The sequence below is a fragment of the Oncorhynchus mykiss genome, chromosome 13, assembly GCF_057628025.1.
Source record: "Oncorhynchus mykiss isolate SJ-2025 chromosome 13, ASM5762802v1, whole genome shotgun sequence".
NCBI classification, from domain to species: Eukaryota; Metazoa; Chordata; class Actinopteri; order Salmoniformes; family Salmonidae; genus Oncorhynchus; species Oncorhynchus mykiss.
In genome coordinates this window covers 66,771,600-66,784,597 of record NC_143034.1, presented here as the reverse complement: position 1 = coordinate 66,784,597, position 12,998 = coordinate 66,771,600, and the positions used below count along the sequence as shown (strand labels likewise).

The window sequence follows — 12,998 nt, the reverse complement described above, 5'->3', positions numbered from 1 at the left end:
TAGTAACATTTCCCCATGCTTCAACCCAATCACATCTACAGAGGTAATGGTTTGGGTGTGTTAGTGAGAGGTTGCCTACTCCGCATGTGGAGTATCAAGTAGGATTCTGTGTATTCACATACAAAAGAAAAGGAATGAGACTTATCGTTCTTGTCTCAGTTGAATTCATTTGAATTGCTTTTAATTAAATTCTACTTTCTGTGGGGTGTGTCTAATTCAAATTTTCATTCATGGGTTGAATTTAATTAAATTCAGGAATTCAGAATCAACCCCAACCCTGGCTCGAACGAACCCTGTCTCCTGTATCAATCATCAACCACTGGATGGAGGCAGAACTTTAAAACATAATCCCTCTTTGCATTGTATAACAAACTCTTGATATTGATGTAACTTGTTGTATAGCTTTGTGATTGATGATACTGTTGTTATTTTTAATTGCATTGAGTATGATGGGTCAATCTTGCCAACTTGCCATCTCACATTCTAAGAGGACCACAATGGAAAGAAGCCATTAGGGCTTGTTTTTGTTTTTGTGTGTTTTTATGCTTGATAGTGTTTAGTGACATAATGTTGTCTCTGGCGGGCGCAGCCTCCTACTTTTAATTATCTAATAAAGCCAATCAATTAATCAATCAATCAGATATCTCTAAGCTGATGAAGCAATCTCATAGTGAATTCTCATGGCACCATTTTATTTCATCATAGACATTAAGGAGAAGTTTATCTAAAGTTCCATGTATAATAGTTGTATCTCTTATCAATGTTTATTATGAGTATTTCTGTAAATTGATGTGGCTCTCTGCAAAATCACTGCATGTTTTGGAACTACTGAACATAACACGGCAATGTAAAATTTGATTTTTGGATATAAATATGCACTTTATCGAACAAAACATACATGTATTGTGTAACATGAAGTCCTATGAGTGTCATCTGATGAAGATCATCAAAGGTTAGTGATTCATTTGATCTATATTTCTGCTTTTTGTGACTCCTCTCTTTGGCTGGAAAAATGGCTTTGTTTTTCTGTGACTTGGTGGTGATCTAACATAATCGTTTGTGGTGCTTTCACTGTCAAGCCTTTTTGAAATCAAACACTGTGGCTGGATTAAGGAGAAGTTTATCTTTAAAATGATGTAAAATACTTGTATGCTTGAGGAATTTTAATTATGAGATATTTGTTGTTTTGAATTTGGCGCCCTGCTCTTTCACTGGCTGTTGGTGGGGTGGGACGCTACCGTCCCGAATATTCCAGAGAGGTTAATCTCTTTCCCATTTTAACAGCCAGCGAACACTTGACAGATTCCATGCAGTAGTTGTTCTCACGACAGTCGCCGTAGGTCCCTGAAGGAGTAATTGAAGGAGGCTATAGTAACAGCATGGAACTGGACTATGCCGCAAATGTGGGATTTTGAGGTAAGCGTCATGGGCAGTGTCAATAGTAGCAGGGGTTACTTTAGATGTATTGTTGGAATATAATTTTATGAGGATTCATGCCACATGGCTTGGTAGCTGGTAACTGGGAGACCAATGTGAAAACCGGGGACTGTTATTCACATGTCATAAATTAGTGATCTTGCCATAAGGGGAGAGTCTATTTAAACATATATATATATTTATCCTTTATTTTACTAGGCAAGTCAGTTAAGAACAATTTCTTATTTAGAATGACGGCCTAGGAATTGTTGTCCTGTCGTCAGGAAATTAACAATGCATTGCAGTGTGTATATTCTCGTGTGGAAGCGGCACATGAGGAGCAGAAGATAACCGAGGACACGGGCTGAATTCTGGAGATTGAGTGTACATCAAGATACACCAGGCGGCGGTGGTGGGACAGCGTTGGTCTGGTCCACACAGCACCTGCAGCGGGAAAGATCGGCATGTCTCTCCTCAGTGGGTTCATAGTTCTCACGTGAAGTGAGGTCCAGCTGCATAATAGTTGAGCTTGAAGACGCCATGACAGAGGAAGCGGAGCTAAAGAGAGAGAGAGAGTATATTCCATTATAGACATGCAGATGGGTTGGGTATGGGAGCTACTTTAACCTCTGTTGTTGGGTTGGGTTAGTTGCTTTATTGGTTAATGCATCGAATAAAATGATATATGTTGGGGTAATTGTACACTGGACAACATTCTGAAGGCATTGGTGTGAAAGCATATACAGTGCTGAGTTACCTCAAGAGGATGTAGCGTTGATTAGGGCTATGCACTTGCCTATCAGGTGACGTGCCTATCAGGTGGCAATGGAGGAAGAAGGAGATGGGGAACAGAGTGAAAATGACATGGCTTGGGAACACCTCTAGGTGCCTGTGGCTGGAAAAGGGAAGACTGGAATCCAGAAGAAAAGTATCCTGGAGGCATAGAGGCAGGCGAAGAGAGAGAGGGAATTGTCATGTTATCAGACTTTGGGTTTTCATGCATATATAATTATGCATCGCTTACCACATTGTTAATGCTGTTATGTTTCGTGTTTCTTGCTGCTTTTCAAGTCTTGTGCTATCACTCGCTTAGGAACCAGAAGGAGAAAGTTGAAATGGAAGAAGTCGACAGCTCCAGTGGACACGTTATTATCATCTATGAGAAATGGAAATATGATTGTGTATGGTGTGATCGTAGAACAGAGGCCATAAGTCTCTGAGTTTGTAAACCTCAGTGAATGTTAGTCATGTTTATTTTTTTATTTTTTTTGCGCATGTTTTATTATCATTGTTTGTCCATTAATAAGTAATTTCCAAGTGTATGTAATGTTGAACAGTATTAAGTTAAATGTTCAAAACGGGGGACTGATGGATTCTGGGATCTAACTCCTAAAACTTGAAATAGGGTTAATTATCAGGTATCATATTGAGTAGTATGGTCTAGAGAAGGTCTACACCAGAAGTTAATGGTTATCTGTATGAGGAATGTTTATGGTAGAGGCAATTAAACTTTGAATGTACTGAGTGAAGGAAAGACGATCACATCTTGGAAGGCACTGATATGGGTGGAGAGGAAGGGGGCCGAGTTCAGCTCAGGTCACGTTAAGGGAGAAGGAACAGTTTATTGCCCACACCACTCAATTTCCTGCCTAGCAACAGAGATGTAGTGTTTGGAGAGAAGGAAGAGATTCCACCCCAAATTGTTGTACAATCACCACCTCTATTGGAATGTGTCTTGGTCGGTTCAGCTGTTGGACCCTCTGGGATGAATAAACTTGGTTTAAGCTTTCATAGTGTCCGTTGAGTTCTTACTGTGATAATTAGAACCTATCAGTGAGAGAAATCAGTCTTGAATATATTATTTTTATGGTACTTTTAAAAATGTTTTATTGAGGAAAGATTTAGGCAATATGACATTCAACTCAGAAACATGAAATGTAAAATTAGTTGAAGATATAATGATGATTTAGAGATTACTTTGAACAAACAGAATGAATGATGAAATAAACCAGGCGTCATAATACAATCAGAAGTTAAGCTACAACAGAGATAAACACAATTCATTGGTATAATCAAGTTCACATCTAAAATAAAATGTTACATACATGACCAATATTTTATCTTGGGTTGCACATTACTTCATGGCACTGTTTCCACTGGTATTGTCCTCTGGTCAAATAAATTGTGACAAACATTTCCACATAACATGATTGTATTATGTACCAAATATTTCAAATAATGCATAAATCAATTAACAAGCATACATACCACTCAACCTGTTTGTCCCTCTGTTGTCCTCAGGTATTATGCATTTACATGTTTTAACTTGCATCAGATAAATAAAAAAATTGTGTTGTCCCTTTCCCCTCACACATACAGTAAGAACACTAAAGATGGGTTTGATAAAAACAAAAACACACAAAACATTCTAAGGAAAACAAAGTACTAAGCTATAGCAGATTGCAAGAGCACAGATTTCAGTTTGCCACAAACATAAAGCCACAACAACAAAAGAGGATGATAGAGCTAGTTGGTTATATCCCCCAACACCCATAGGGGCATTAGGAGGATAGTAACTCCGCTGCAGTTCCACAGCCGGTGAGACTGCTTGCTGCCCTTTGTCCAGCACTTGAAGCCCAAGCCAGTTCTGTCATCAGGGGAAATGTTCTGTTGCCTCTGGGAGAGGAATGGGAAAATATATGTACTGTACATCATATCAAAATGCACAAGAAGACACACTATGTGTTAGGGTAATCACATGGTGAAAATAGTATCTATTGTTCTTACCCAAGTCCTTGACAAGACTAGGTTCATTAGTTTGGAGAGCTGTGTAGAAGGCTGATTTAATTAGTAGCCCTCCTGAGCGTACAACCTGAAACAGCTTCCTCATTTTTTTCACACTGGTCTTGGCTGCATAGATATTCAAATACGTTTCATCTTGGATCATTTTCTTTCCCAGTAGGTCATCTGCTATAGCCATCACCATTGTGACCCTCTTGATTAGTGCACTCATGTGCTTATCCACAAACTCAGCCTCTGGGATTTCAGGTGAAAGAGACACTTAGTACATTGTACAGAAGAAAGCAAAAACTCGTATAGTAATGGTTGCGTAAAAAAATGTATTTGAACAAAGACAGCCTATAGCAAGGATGGCTTTTACCTGCAAGAACATCCTTCGCCCTTTTCTTTTGTTTCTTCTTCTTCTTTATCTTCTCATCATTCCTGTTGTTTCGAAGTGGAACCTGTTGGTGGGAATCACACAGCCTTCCATCAACAAATTGAGACCTGTGTAGTCCTGTTAGTGGATTCTACATTTAAGAGGTGAAACAGAAACAAGATATATCACTAACATCCTTTTATATACACTCTGGAGAAAATGCCAAAGAATTGTGAAAATTGCAGAAATGACCATCAACCTCATTTTAATCTCACAGTGTCATTTGATTTGAAACTTTTCTTCAATTAATGTACAGGTAACTGCCAAAATAATGGAAACACAAAGTATATTAAAAGCAGGAGCTTCCACACAGGCGTGGTTCCTGAGTTAATGAAGCAATGAACATCCCATCATGCTTAGGGTCATGTATAAAATTCTGGGCAGGCCATTATTTTGGCCATTATTTTTGGCTACCATAGCTATGTGTAAGGACAGACGCCAGGGACAAGAAGCAGGTACAGGGAGGGAACATTTAATGAATAACGGACATGAAACAGAACAGGAACAGAATACGGAGGGCATCTGGACAGGGGAAACTACAGCAATGCTGATAAAGGGAACACACCAGGAAGCAGACAGAAATAGGGAAGTCAATCAACAAATGAAAGGAGTCTAGGTGAGTCCAATGATGTGCTGCTGCGCGTGATGGTGACTGGTGATGAAGCGCATGTGCGCGTAACGATGGTGACAGGTGTGCGTAATGAAGGCAGTCTGGCACCCTCGAACGCCAGAGAGGGAGAGTGGGAGCAGGCATGACAGCTAGGATGACGATGCACCCATACATAGCGCGCTAGTGGTCACTGAATGGTTTGATGAGCATGAAAACGATGTTAACCTAATGCCACGGCCGTTTCAGTCACCAGATCTCAACACAATTGAACACTTATGGGAAATTCTGGAGCAGCGCCTGAGTCACCGTTTTCTACCACCATCAACAAAATGGAATTACTTGTGTGAAAATGGTGTTGGATTCCACCAATAGAGTTCCAGACACTTGTAGAATCTATGCCAAGCTGTTCTGGCTCGTGGTGGCCCAACGCCCTATTAAAACACTTTATGTTGGTGTTGACTTTATTTTGGCAGTTACCTGCTCAGATGTTGTTTCCTTTCCCGAGCTGTGTTCTGGAACACTACAATGATAAAAATAAAAAAAGTTATATAAGTCATTTCACTCAGAATAAATACAAAATATAAGACCAGCACAAACAATAGCATTTGTTGATATGTGTCTGGAAGCTAATTGTGAAGGCAAATCATTCAGACTCTTTATAGAGGACATAGAGGACAACACAGACAAACAAAAAAAGACATAATCAGAATGGTATAAATGCCACTGTCTAGTCACTTCACATCATCACTGAAAAACCAAAACATTATAGTTTACTTGGACCTTTGACAGCTTAGGGCAAAATGCAGTCTGTATTTCGGAAGATCCGTGTTATAGCGCGATTTAAAAGTAAAGACAATTTCACAAAACTAGCTTTAAAACTGCAACATTTTCTCTCATCCTCAGGGCAAACTTTGTAGAATAGCAGGGAATTAGTTCAGGGATTCTTCAAAGTCGGGACAATACGTTTTGGTGGGGCCTCCCGAGTGGCGTCACTACAGACTCGGGTTCAATCCCGGGCTGTATCACAACCGTCCGTGATCGGGAGTCCAATAGGGCAGCGCACAATTGGCCCATCGTAGTCCGGGTTTGGCTAGGGGACTTTACTTGGCTCATCTCACTCTTGTGGTGGACTGGGCGCCTGCAGGCTGACCTCGGTCGTCAGTTGAACAGTGTTTCCTCCGACACATTGGTGTGGCTGGCTTCCAGGTAAAGCGGATTCGCGGGTCATGTTTTAGAGGACGCATGACTCGACCTTCGCCTTCTGAGCATTTGGGGAGTTGCAGCGATGAGACAAGATCAAAATTGGGGGTTACAAATTACAAAAAAAAATAATTAAAAAAAATCTAGTTTTGGGCCATTTTATAAAGACAATATTTGTTTTGGGAATTTTTTTAATACTTTAAATATGATTCATTTCTGTATCATCTCAATGCCTGCAAATTCCCTTTACCAGAGCAAAGTATTCCCATTTCAAACTCTCCAAAAAAAGTTTTTTTATTTTAAAAAAAAACTGTCAATAATGGATATTAGCTCAAAATGATTGGCATTTTGTGCAATAGCACTCTATGACTAAATAATATTTATCTCAAAACTTTGAATCCTAAATGATGTGTCCGTCAAATTTGTCTAAAATCCTAAATTAATCTGGAATGAGCAGGGTAAACTATACAATAAGGACCCCTTATTCATGTCCTCATTTCATGTAGTACAACAAGACCATTCATGGTCTGTAAAGTTCTCTACTTTTGATAGATTTAAACAAACAATATTGGAATCACCACGGTCAAATCCATAAACTGTCAACTCCATATTCCTGATAAATTCATATTCTATTTTAATCTTGGTTTGAAAATGTTACATTTACTGCGATTTTATAGTCATAAAGCAACATAGGAAAAACAACGTGTAAATTGTTGCTATGTTTACCACATGAATGAAAAAGAAAAAAAGCAATTTTTTCCAAATCCGTGAAACATCATCTCCATCAGATTTTTGCCTAACGTTAACACCGTCAGAGTGCTGAAAGATCTGATAGAATGGTAAATTTCAAACGAATCCTTTTCCATATTTCACAATTGTTTGTATTGAACTTTTATTTTTAGAGGAAAAAAATATGTTGTGAACTCTGTCAGTGATTGCTAACCCCCTTCAGATCAGACTTTTTGTAGATTTTGAAAACATATTGTAATCACTGTTCAGCAACATTTAGGCTATTTAAGTATTTGCTGTTCTAAACCTAAGGGTCAATGTTTGCTTTATAAATGCTGTTTTATGTTCTCAATCTAGAAAAAAGAATTAGCCCTGGAGCTACAAAACCAAACAAAAATAAGTTTGGAGATTTGTATTACATATTTTAATAATTTAATGTTGGAATTTAAACAATCAACAGCCTTTAAACACTTGTTGGATGATAATTGGGGCAGCAGGGTAGCCTAGTGGTTACAGTGTTGGACTAGTAACCGAAAGGTTGCAAGTTCAAACCCCCGAGCTGAAGAGGTACAAATCTGTCGTTCTGCCCCTGAACAGGCAGTTAACCCACTGTTCCTAGGCTGTCATTGAAAATAAGAATTTGTTCTTAACTAACTTGCCTGGTTAAATAAAGGTAAAAATGAAATGCCATTTATGGTGTCTAACATGGAGGCCGCACAGCCCTCCATGTGCTCGCCAGAGGTAGCCCGACTGCCATTAGGTACCGAGATGAGATCCTCAGACCCCTTGTGAGACCATATGCTGGTGCGGTTGGCCCTAATACAAGACAACGCTAGACCTCATGTCTAGAGTGTGTCAGCAGTTCTTGCAAGAGGAAGGCATTGATGCTATGGACTGGCTCGCCCGTTCAACAGACCTGTATCCAATTGAGCACATCTTGGACATCATGTCTCGCTCCATCTACCAACGCCACGTTGCACCACAGACTGTCCAGGAGTTGGCGGATGCTTTAGTCCAGGTCTGGGAGGAGATCCCTCAGGAGACCATCCGCCACCTCATCAGGAGCATGCCCAGGAGTTGTAGGGAGGTCATACAGGCACGTGGAGACCACACACACTACTGAGCCTCATTTTGACTTGTTTTAAGGATATTACATCAAAGTTGGATCAGCCTGTAGTTTGGTTTTCCACTTTAATTTTGAGTGTGACTCCAAATCAAGACCTCCATGGGTTGAAAAATTTGATTTCCATTGATCATTTTTGTGTGATTTTGTTGTCAGCACATTCAACTATGTAAAGAAAAAAGTATTTAATAAGAATATTTCATTCATTCAGATCTTTGAACTAGTGAACTTGTTTCACAAGTGAGATGTGTTATTTTAGTGTTCCCTTTATTTTTTTGAGCAGTGTATTTTGTACATTCTTAAAAAGAAAGAACGCACTGGTGAGCTCATGAACACCAAAAGTCCCGGAAGACCACGGAAAACAACTATGGTGGATGAAGAAAAACCCCTTCACAACAATTGACCAGTTCAAGAACACCCTCCAGAAGGTAGGCGTATCTGTGTCAAAGTCAACATTCAAGACAATTTACCTTAGTAAATACAGACGGGTTATCACAAGATGTAAACCTTTGGTAAACCTCAAAAACAGGAAGACCAGATTAGAGTTTGCCAAACATCTAAAAATGCCTGTACAGTTATGGAACAACATCCTATGGACAGAAGAGACAAAGATCAACTTGTATCAGAATGATGGGAAGAGAAAAGCATGGAGAAGGGAAGGAACTGCTCATAATCCGAAGCATACCACCTCATCTATGAAGCATGGTGGAGGTAGTGTTATGGCGTGGGCATGTATTGCTACCAATGGAACTGGTTCCCTTGTATTTATTGATGATCTGACTGCTGACAAAAGCAGCAGGATGAATTCTGAAGGGTTTAGGTCTATATTATCTGCTCAGAATTAGTCAAATGCTTAAACTCATTGGAGGGCGCTTCACAATGCAGATGGACAATGGCCCGAAGCATACTGCGAAAGCAACCCAATACTTTTTAAGGCAAAGTAATGCAGTGTTCTGCAATGGCCAAGTCAATCACCTGACCGGAATCCAATTGAGCATACATTTCACTTGCTGAAGACAAAATGCCCCAAGAACAAGCAGGAACTGAAGACAGCTGCAGTAAAGGCCTGGCAGAGCATCACCAGGGAAGAAACCCAGCATCTGGTGATGTCTATGGGTTCCAGACTTCAGGCAGTCATTGACTGCAAAGGATTTGCAACCAAGTATTAATACTCACAATTGAATTTATGATTATGTTAGTTTGTCCAATTACTTTTGAGCTCCTAAAATTGTGGTGACCACATATAAAAAGTGCTGTAATTCCTACACCGTTCACCCGATTTGGATGTAAATACCCTCAAAGCTGAAAGTCTGCACTTTCAGCTCATCTTGATTGTTTCTTTTCAAATTCATTGTGGTGGCAAACATTTTTTCTTTTTATCTTTCTTATCTCTCAGATATAGGACAGACACTTCAAAACAAACTAACTGATCTGAATGATTTGATGCCATTCCTTTCTCTCCGTTTCAGCCATCATCATGAGCCGTCCTCCCAGCAGCCTCCACTGGTATGAATATGTTATTACATGTAAGTCCAAATTCAAGGTTTCATACTTACAGGGATCCTAACATTCCAAATCAATTAACTAAATTATCCTTGGTATGACCTTCTTAAAACTATTCCATATGTTAGCTTAGTAAAAACCCAGCCCCGGACCCTTAGATCTTAGGGGTTTTTAACTTCTTTGGGATAGGGGGCGGTATTTTGACGTCCGGATGAAAAGTGTGCCCAAAGTAAACTGCCTGCTACTCAGGCCCAGAAGCTAGGATATGCATATAATTGGTAGATTTTGATAGAAAACACTGTAAGGTTTCTAAAACTGTTAAAATAATGTCTGAGTATAACAGAACTGAAATGGCAGGCAAAACCCCGAGGACAAACCCCCCCCCAAAAAATGTTTGTCCTACCACTGATTTCAATGGCTGGCACTTTTATAATAGGGCGAAATCATGCCCGATTGAGTACCTAGGGCTTCCACTAGATGTCAACAGTCTTTAGAAAGAGTTTCAGGCTGGTTTTTGAAAAAATGAGGGAGAAGAAGTTTTTCTAAGGGCTCCCATTTTGGCTGTAGTGTTTCCATGCGCATGGCCGAGATAAACAAAAAGAACGCTCTATCTCCAGTAAAGACAATAACGATTCTCCATCTTAAATGTAATTGTTTATTTGGCTATTAGGGTACCTAAGGATTGATTATAAACGTTGATTGACTTGTTTGGATAAGTTTATTGGTAACGTTTGGGATTCATTTTGTATACATTTTGACCGATGGGAACCGAGTGGATTATTGACTTTTTTTTAAATGGAAATAAAGAATACATTTACAGAAGGACCATTTGTAATGTAACTGAGACCATTTGGAGTGCCAACAGAAGAAGCTCTTCAAAGGTAAGGCATGTATTATATCTTTATTTCTTTTGTGTTGCCACCTGCCTGATTGATTGCTATGAATTTGTGTGCTGGGTGCTGTCCTCAGATAATCGGATGGTTTCCTTTCGCAGTAAAGCCTTTTTGAAATCTGACACCACGGCTGGATTAACAAGAAGTTAAGCTTTATTTTGACATATTGCATGTGTATTTTCAAGATTGCTAAATATTTACAATTCTGTAGTTTGAATTTGGCTCCCTGCACTTTCACTGGATGTTGGTCAGGTGGGACGCTACCTTCGCACCCATCCTAGAGAAGTTTTAAAGCGCGGCTCATCAGTGCTACGGATTGAACCTACTTTGTTTCGAACTTTCAAATGTATGGTTTTATGTGGAGCAGTGAGTCTTTACCATTTCTCATCTTCAACATCTGTGATAGGTTTACCCGTCATTTTTTCATGGGCGCTCTTCACTATCTCATAGTGCTCAGATATATCTGCAACAAAGACAATACATTACTTTTGGGGGATTTGTGTTGTTTTAGTTTTTCTAACCTTACCCTAACACTTACTTTAACCACTCAGTAACATGATTTCCCTTCCTTTACTACTACTGGTATGGCATTGACATTTGGCATTGTAATTTACATTTGCAGCTGGAAATTGTACATGAATAACCTGGAATGTTACATTATATATGTATTTGAACCATACAGACAGCATCCAATCCAAAATGTGATGGAAACAAGTGTATTTGATTTACCTGGGAGAGGTAGCTCATTGTGGAGTGACTGCTTCATAGCTTCCTTTAGTTTAGACCTTATTTCCTGCACAATGTATTCCTAATGGAAGTAAAAAGGAGATGTAATGAACATTTTCAGTTTTTTTAAAGAAGATCAGAATTCCAAGGACCTTTTTTATTTTATAATTTTGACAGTACTGGGGTCCTGCCACAAACATCTTTTATATTCTTATGACATTGTGTGTACATTTTCATTAAACATGTAATTTAACCGCTGATCACATACACCTACACACTTGCTAAACCAAACCATGTAACAAATTCCATTAGTAGTGTGTTTTCATTCAAATAATTGTGTTTTCTCTGAGACAATCCCTATTTTGGCATGTTCTACGTCATGTTTGTCTGACATCTAGGAAGATTTTAAGGGAGGGTTCACCCAAATGACAAAATGACATATTGATCTCCTTACCTTGTAAGCAGTCTATGGACAAGGTATGACAGCAATCCATGCATTTGTTTAAATTACCACTCGCCACTGTTTCAATGCTAAAGTATTTTGCATTTGTGGCACGATGTTAGTCAATTGTACCAATATTAGCGTTTTCGGTCTTCCTGTCCAAATCATCCTAAAGTAACTAACAATTGATTGTGTAACTTAATGAAGTTACTTATAGATGATTCAGACTTCAAGTGTGCAAATTTACATTCGTCCCTCAGTTTTAAAGGGAAACTGGATGCAAAAACTATAGAAAACGGCCTATGTGAAACATTTATTACAGTGCCAAAATTGATTAAAAAGTGTACGTAGGATATAAAGTCAGTACATTCCAATACAGAGTTTTGTGAGATTTGTGTAACTGAGGTCATCACAATTTTCACGACTTCTGCCGATGTCGGCTCCTCTCTTTGTTTGGGCGGCGATGGACGTCACCGGCTTTCTAGCCATCGCCGCTCCATTTTTCATATGTCCATTTGTCTTGTCTTGTTCCATACACACCTGGTTTTCATTTCCCCAATCAATCTACTTAAAATAAAAGTGTGCCTGTTTACATTACCCTGCTCTCATGCACCTGACTTCTCCTCTAGTACACCCCTTGACAGAATTACACAACTCTATGGAGTCAGCAGGAGCATGTACCCCGGTTAGAGGAGTCGAGGAGCGCGTCCAGGAACATTCGGCCATGTTACAACATCTTGGTGCCATGATGGATCGCGTTGTCCAGACCAGGGATGATGGCAGGGATGCCACCATTTCCTTTGACCAACTGGTGGATTTGTCCATCCGGTTGGATAACCTGCTGGTCACCTGTGGATGTCCAGAGGGGGCTCTGTCAGTTCCATCTTCCAGCACCCCTGCTCCGGTGCCCATGGAGTTAGGAGGGGCTGCTCATAGGGAGACTGGAGGAGGAGCCATCATGTGCACCATCTGTGGCCGCAGAGGACACACTGCCGGTCGGTGCCGTATTGGTTCCTCTGGGAGTCAAGGCAACAGGGTGACTCTGGCGTCACCCCAGGTGAGTTTGCACCGCACTCATCCAGAGTCCTCTGTTGATCAACTGTTTGTGCCTGTTTGTTTCCCTGAGGTTTTCCCACATT

At 39.9% G+C, this 12,998-nt stretch overlaps 1 protein-coding gene across 1 annotated transcript in view; it reads right to left on the bottom strand.

Moving 5' to 3' along the window:
• Nucleotides 1–3,277: 3,277 nt before the first annotated feature.
• The window catches only part of LOC110538555 (nuclear GTPase SLIP-GC), a 35,161-nt gene continuing 25,440 nt past the window's right edge, over nucleotides 3,278–12,998 (bottom strand). Inside the window, exons 18-23 of the mRNA XM_036941717.2 lie at nucleotides 11,421–11,499; nucleotides 11,070–11,154; nucleotides 5,721–5,763; nucleotides 4,577–4,658; nucleotides 4,204–4,452; nucleotides 3,278–4,092 (exon numbers count right to left, since the gene is read on the bottom strand). Of these exons, the coding sequence (XP_036797612.2) occupies nucleotides 4,070–4,092; nucleotides 4,204–4,452; nucleotides 4,577–4,658; nucleotides 5,721–5,763; nucleotides 11,070–11,154; nucleotides 11,421–11,499 (561 nt within the window). The 3' untranslated portion in view covers nucleotides 3,278–4,069. The remainder of the gene's footprint in view (nucleotides 4,093–4,203; nucleotides 4,453–4,576; nucleotides 4,659–5,720; nucleotides 5,764–11,069; nucleotides 11,155–11,420; nucleotides 11,500–12,998) is intronic.